General features: G+C 40.0%; 1 protein-coding gene across 1 annotated transcript in view; it reads left to right on the forward strand.

Moving 5' to 3' along the window:
- The window catches only part of ARSB (arylsulfatase B), a 66,515-nt gene extending 60,433 nt beyond the window's left edge, over positions 1-6,082 (forward strand). Inside the window, exons 7-8 of the mRNA XM_086770561.1 lie at positions 5,000-5,128; positions 5,702-6,082. Of these exons, the coding sequence (XP_086626687.1) occupies positions 5,000-5,128; positions 5,702-5,967 (395 nt within the window). The 3' untranslated portion in view covers positions 5,968-6,082. The remainder of the gene's footprint in view (positions 1-4,999; positions 5,129-5,701) is intronic.
- The last annotated feature ends 511 nt before the right edge of the window (positions 6,083-6,593 follow it).

A 6,593-nucleotide genomic window follows, 5' to 3' on the forward strand; every position in this document is an offset into this window, starting at 1 on the left:
ATTGCCATGTAGCATTGCAGGCATTAAAGGGTCACAAAGTTGTTTTGGTGTACAGCAGTAGTAGAAGAATTGAAAAGGTTTTGAGTTACAAAGAAAATAAATTGATTTTCAGACTTTTTTGTCTTTTTCATAGTGGTGAGATAAATTAGTATTTCTTCATTTTAGCTAAGTTTCTGATAGGTAACTAGGATTGTACAAGCCATGGAACAGATGATTGATTCTCAAGCATACATTGATACCGGGGAAGAAAAGTGACGAAATGTTTCTTCCTATTTTCATCCCCTAGAAATCATTGTCCAGTTGGATAGGTGAACTAATGAGTTAAGCAGAAGGCTATTGTAAGTGTATGCAAAAATACAAAGGAAGACTTTTTTTTTCTTTGGAAGACCTACCCACCTAATGTAAATGATTTATTTAATGAGGAGTACACATGCGATACTTAGTGAGGTCAGAAGAGCTTTTTTTGAAAGGCTAGGAGGAAAAAAATCAGGGCTAAGCACATTGCATCATTTTTTATGATCTTGCCTATGCTCAGAAAGTGAAGTGAAATAACACGTTGCTGGGCAAAGTAAACAGTTTTGCTTTATCTTTTCTGTTTTACTTTGAATTGAGAGCTATTAGTTACTTCTTGAGACACACTGCTGGATTGAATGTACCAAATAACTTCTTCAGTATGGCAAAACCTGTCATCTTGTAACATTTCTGTAAATTGTAGGGGCTTTTTTAAAATTTAAAATTGTATGATTAAAGCAGGAAATAATATAGGTATTAGATTCTTATCTCAATCACAGTAGTATAAACCTGGTGTGAATCCATTATTCCAATTACTTTACTGTTGATTGGTATAAGTGAAAAACAAGCCTTAAGCAAATAACTGGGCTGTCTGCCCTGATACAGACTGATCTACATTGGAAGCCATTGTTCATAGAAATTAATATTCTAATTTCTTTGTGCTGTCCCTCCTTTTAAGAACAGCACTGAAAGTAAACTAGAGGATATGCTAGAAATGACTCATTGGGTTCATGTATTTCTAAAACTACAGTTAAACAACAGTCTTAGTCATATAGTTTAGTTCTAGATCATCCTGCGAAGAGCAGGGAGTTTGCCTTGATGATCCTTATGGGTCCATTCTGACTTGAGATATTCTGTGATTTTATACTTAACTTTTGTGAAAGTTTTGACCCTTTTAGTTCAGTACATAGTGAGATTAATACAATAAAAGAGATTGCATAAATCTGCTTCAACATCTCACTTTCTTCTGTAAACAAAATATTTGCCTTGTCCTGAATTGAAAGTAATTTTGTAACATGTCTTGTGTATGATCAGGCTGAAAATGTGTCTAGCTCATTATTCTGTTTCTGACAGTAGCAGTTGTTCAGGAAGGAGCGTATGAGGGCAAGCACATAAATATACCTCCTCAACCTGCAGCTAATGGACCTCCTCAACTTTAGGTTGTAATTTTGTATATAAGAACCCTTGATGGATTTTTCTTCCACTTTGCAAACCCTTTTTATCACTCAACCTGCATAAACTTCTGGCACCCACAACATCTGGTGGAAAGGAATTCCACACTTGAGTTGGGTCTGTGATAAGGAAGTATATACTATCATTTATTTTGAATATGCGACTTCATAATTTATTTGATGCCCCTATTAGGAAAGACCAATTGTTCCTTATTCAGTCTGTCATGGCCACACCATTTGATACATCTCTGTTCTGGCCCTCATCAGTTGTCCATCTTTGAGCATGAAGAGTCCTATTTATTTTGTCATTCTTCACACAGAGGCTGTTCCACAGCTTTAATCTTCCTGTCATACTTCTTTGTATCCCATATGTTTTTTCTGTGTCCCTTTTGTAACAAGAGGACTAAAATCGCATAGTATCCTGTGTGAGGCACAAGGACCTAGGTGTTGACGTAGTGTCTCATTCTTATTTTAAGTCTCATCCATGGCATTCTAAGGGTATTTTGCAAAGTATATCTAAAAATACAGTCTTTCATACTGTTTATTTTAAGTATTTTAAATAATTTGTCTTGTGTAATACTATGACTTCACACACCGTAGCTCATCAATCTAAAGCATATTCTCCATGCTAAACCTTAAAATCAGAAATGCAGACTCACATAGTTTTTTCTTTAGATTAAGCCTTAATATTGTAATTTTGAGATGTAATGTTAAAAAAAATATATTTGTGGTTTTTGATTGACTGAATGTCTTTCGTTGTGCTCTTTAAGAAGGTAAATGGGAAAGATATGTATTCCCAGTAGCAAACAGTATGACAGAATAATACATAAAATAATGATGTTGAAAAGTAAGCAATATCTTATAAACATTTAAGTAAGTAATACCTTGTAAGCATTAAAAGAGCAATTAGTCTTTAAACTGTTTCATATCTGATACAGATATCACATGGCCGTGTGAGGATTTGTCTTCCAGGAGAGATTCTTCTGGGGGTACTTATGAAATTTTCCTTGGTTTTGGTGGGGGTTTGGAGTATTTTACCATCAACTTCAGTGCTTCATCATCTAAGATGAGCTGAGTCCTCCTCAATCTGTGTATGCATACTCTAAACAAGTTGTCTCTTTTTATAGCCTTATTTATCTGGGAGCATTATTGTTCTGGTTTTGTTAGTGAGGGGGGGCCTAAGGTGGTAGCCTCTGTAGGAAACTGCTAGAAGTCGCTCCCCTTTGTTCAGTGGACTCTGCCGGGCCTAGGGCGGACCCGCTGCTGGCCAAGGCCGAGCCAATTGGTAGCAGAATGTCCCGTGATAACGCCTCTGCGATAACGTATTTAAGTAGGGGAAAACAGCAAAAAGAGAAGGAGAAGATGTGAAGCAGCTGAGCGGGGGGCAGAGAGGGGGAGGCGCGAGCCTCATGGGCCTTGCAGGCCTCACCCTCTGGCCTCCTGCCGGGCAGCCGACTGGGCCCAACTCGGCCCGGCCCGGCTGCAAGAAGTGGAGAGGAGATGAGAAGTGAATAAGATGTAAAAAGGATCCTGAGAGACGTCTGCCAGCCTGTTGTGAGGAACGGCTGCAGACGCCAAGGTCAGTGAAGAAGGAGGGGGAGGAGTAATGCGGCTCCTGGCCAAGATTCCTCTGCAACTCGTGGTGAAGACCATGGTGGAGCAGGTTGTCCCCCTGCAGCCCATGGAGGTCCACGGAGGGGCAGAGATCCACCTGCAGCCCATGGAGGACCCCACGCCAGAGCAGGTGGAGGCCTGAAGGAGGCTGTGGCCCGTGGAGGGCCCGCTGGGACAGCTGTTCTAGAGGGACTGCACCCCGTGGAAGAGATGACCCACGCCGGAGCAGTTTCACGAAGGACTGTGGCCCGTGGGAGGGACCCCACGCTGGAGCAGAGGAGGAATGCGAGGAGTTCTTCCCCTGACGATGATACAGCGGCGTAAAACAACGCGTGATGAACTGACCGTGACCCCCATTCCCTTTTCCCCCCCCGTGCCGCTCGGGAGGGGAAGGTAGTAGAGATAATGTTAAGCCCGGGAAGAGGGAGGGGTGGGGGGAGGTTATCTTGTTCCCTGTCTCATTCTCCTGCTAATTTTAGAAATAAATGAATAGTTTTCCCCAAGTCGAGTCCGTTTTGCCCGTGACGGTAACTTTAAGGATTTCTCCCCGTCCTTATCTCAAACCTTGAGCTGTTTTTTCTTATATCATCTCCTCCTATTCTCTCGGAGGGTGGGGGGAGCGAGAGACAGACTGCGTAGTCTGGTCCTGATCAGGGCTGAACTACGACAATTATACAAGTCTGATATAAACAGAGAACTTGGGTATGCACAAAAAAGTGCTTATTAAAGAAAAACTGATTCAAAGTGTGAAGTCCAGTATTAAAATAGAAACTTAGGAGAATCTTCATAAAAAGTAGAGAAATTGTGTCCCAGCCTTTCCAAATTTTCTGTTGCTCTCTTCTATCAGAGGTATATTTGACCCACTGTAATGTACATAATTTACTCTTTTTAGAAACCTCTAGTTCTGCTTCTAATACTAGATCTCACATGATCATTGTAAATCTCATGGATTCTCTGTTTCAGTGGCAAAAATCTGTCAGCTGAGTCTTTCAAATTCTCTAAAGTGATTGAAAGTAATCTCTTGAAATATGAAAATCAGCATTGGTTTCTCTCCACCTCCTGATGTCTTACTTCTAGTCTGATTATAGATTTGCCTTCCCGTAGTCTTTTGGTAAACAAATATGAACTGGTATAGTTGATGTAAAACTCTTAGATTTTATGTCTTAAACTCCTGTCTTGTTTATGAAAGCTCATATGCTCCCTCCTGGTTTTGGTAAAGAACAGGTCTCCTGATCATCCCTGGTGTACGCATGTTAATTTTTTTTCTGAGCTCCCTCCTATAAGGAGCTTCCTTTTGAGAGGCAATTTGGACATAGTTGACACTTGAGAGTTTTTATCCTTCTATCTGGATATGAGGCCACATCCTATGTGACTCTACAAAAGACAGCATGAAGACATGTTTCACGCCATAGAAGTACCTTGCTGGCCAGCTGTGGATCTGTGTGAATGTAGCCAGCTCAGTCCAGAGAGACAACTCTCTGCATGTGGATACAAGTCAAGACCTGGGACTTGCTCCCTGGAGTGATCTAAGAGAATTAACAGTAGCAGCCTTGATTCAGGAGATCTTTCAATCTTATATTTCTAACTAGCAAAATTATATGGGCACTTGTATGAGCAAATTTTGCAATTACAATAATGAGCATTCTTAATATAGGTATATGAGGTACACATATAGTATCTGTATAGAAAATTAGTCCTGTTATCCAGACTCAGGTGTGACATTTTCCCCTGGTAACTTTTTCGGGTACAGTTCAAGTTCTGAGTTAAATACATCCAGTGAATCATATATGCACATACATGTAACAAATTATTTATCCGACACATAAAAATAAATGAATGATACTTCTTTGTTTCCCAATAGAGTTCTAAAAATTAGTTCATGCATATGCAATGTACCTAACTTAGTTTACTGTTTCATTAAGGTCTGGGCATTGACAACAGGACATCTTTACCACACAGCAATTCTTTTCCATGGGATGATACACTTTTCAATATATCCATGCATGCAGCAATCCGACATGGAAAATGGAAATTACTAACTGGATATCCAGGTAACGAAGTCACTAATTTTTGTACAATGTGTCATATCTCCCACCTGCCCCAAACATACTTTAATTCTGTTTAATGTGTTTTCATTATTTCATTTTATTTTAGTTATTCAGCTAACTTCTTGGGTTTTTGATCACATGCAAAAATCTAGAAGGGGCACTTCTAAAATCCAAACAACACATTCGTTCGTTTTGAAGATATTTCATATACAAATGACTCTCACAGTAGTGGAAAAACTATCAGAGAATCATAGAATATCTCAAGTTGGAAGGGACCCATAAGAATCATCGAATCCAAGAAGAAAGCCCCTGAAATAACTTGATTTGAAATTAAGTGACATGAAAGTTTGGATCCCAGTGGTGCAGCTTTTTTTTTGTATAAATTGAACTCCTATATAAGTAGCCTGGGCTGGAGAGACTCTGGTGCCGGGCTAGAGTTAAGGAATGCAGCAACAATCATTGGCCAGTGGCTTTTTGAGGGACCTAGTGAATTCGTCGATTGCAGTATAACTCTCCTTCTCCACATTGCTGCTCCATATCTGAGAATTAACCCTTGGTCCGTTCCTGTTTCTGCAGGCTGCAGTCATTGGTTCCCTCCACCATCTTTGTTTAATGAGTCAAAGGTTCAATCATCTGACCCACCAACAAAGAGACTTTGGCTATTTGATATTGTTCATGATCCTGAAGAGAAAAATGATGTGTCTGAAAAATATCCTCATGTGGTGAAAAAGCTGCTCTCACGGCTTCAGTATTATTATAAACGTTCAGTGCCTGTGTTCTACCCTGATGAGGATCCCCACTGTGATCCAGCAGCAACTGGGGCTTGGGGTCCTTGGGCATAGTGCACAGCTCTGCATCCTGCAAAACATCCCTATAGCAGAGTCTGATTTATGGATTTATGGTCCTAGTCACGTATTTCTTACCTTGTTTATTAAACTGTTACTAATTGTGATCTCATTCCTTGAGTAATTCAGTATTTCTGTTAAAATATGTTGGGAATCTTATTTCAGTCTTTTCCCACTCCCCAACAATTGTATGTGAAATATTCATAATATTATAAATCTGTTGTTCGAATATTCTTCATCCAGTATGCTTTTAATGCAGAAGCTAAAACGTCACCTCCTTCCTTTCTTAAAAGCTGCAATGAATCCTGGCAGCAGAGACATCCAGAATGCATCCATCTTGTGGAATAAACTGACTTTTGGTTTCGTATTTGTCCAGGAGACATCTTCTATTGGAAGCTGTTACATATCTGTAAAGAACAGAAAAAAATACAACAGTTGACACAATAATTTTTGCCTTTAACATGCACCTCCATCCGGAGACAGAAATCTCCCAGAATAAGAAAAACAAAACCTCCCAGAATATAGCAAAATCCCTAATCCTTGTTCACTGTTAATGTATCAAACTGGAGTAGAGAGTGGTGGTCAACTGGCGTGCAGGGCTGTCAGACAGGGGGATCTTGACA

The sequence above is a fragment of the Chlamydotis macqueenii genome, chromosome Z (genome assembly GCF_036417535.1).
Source record: "Chlamydotis macqueenii isolate bChlMac1 chromosome Z, bChlMac1.mat, whole genome shotgun sequence".
Classification (NCBI taxonomy): domain Eukaryota; kingdom Metazoa; phylum Chordata; class Aves; order Otidiformes; family Otididae; genus Chlamydotis; species Chlamydotis macqueenii.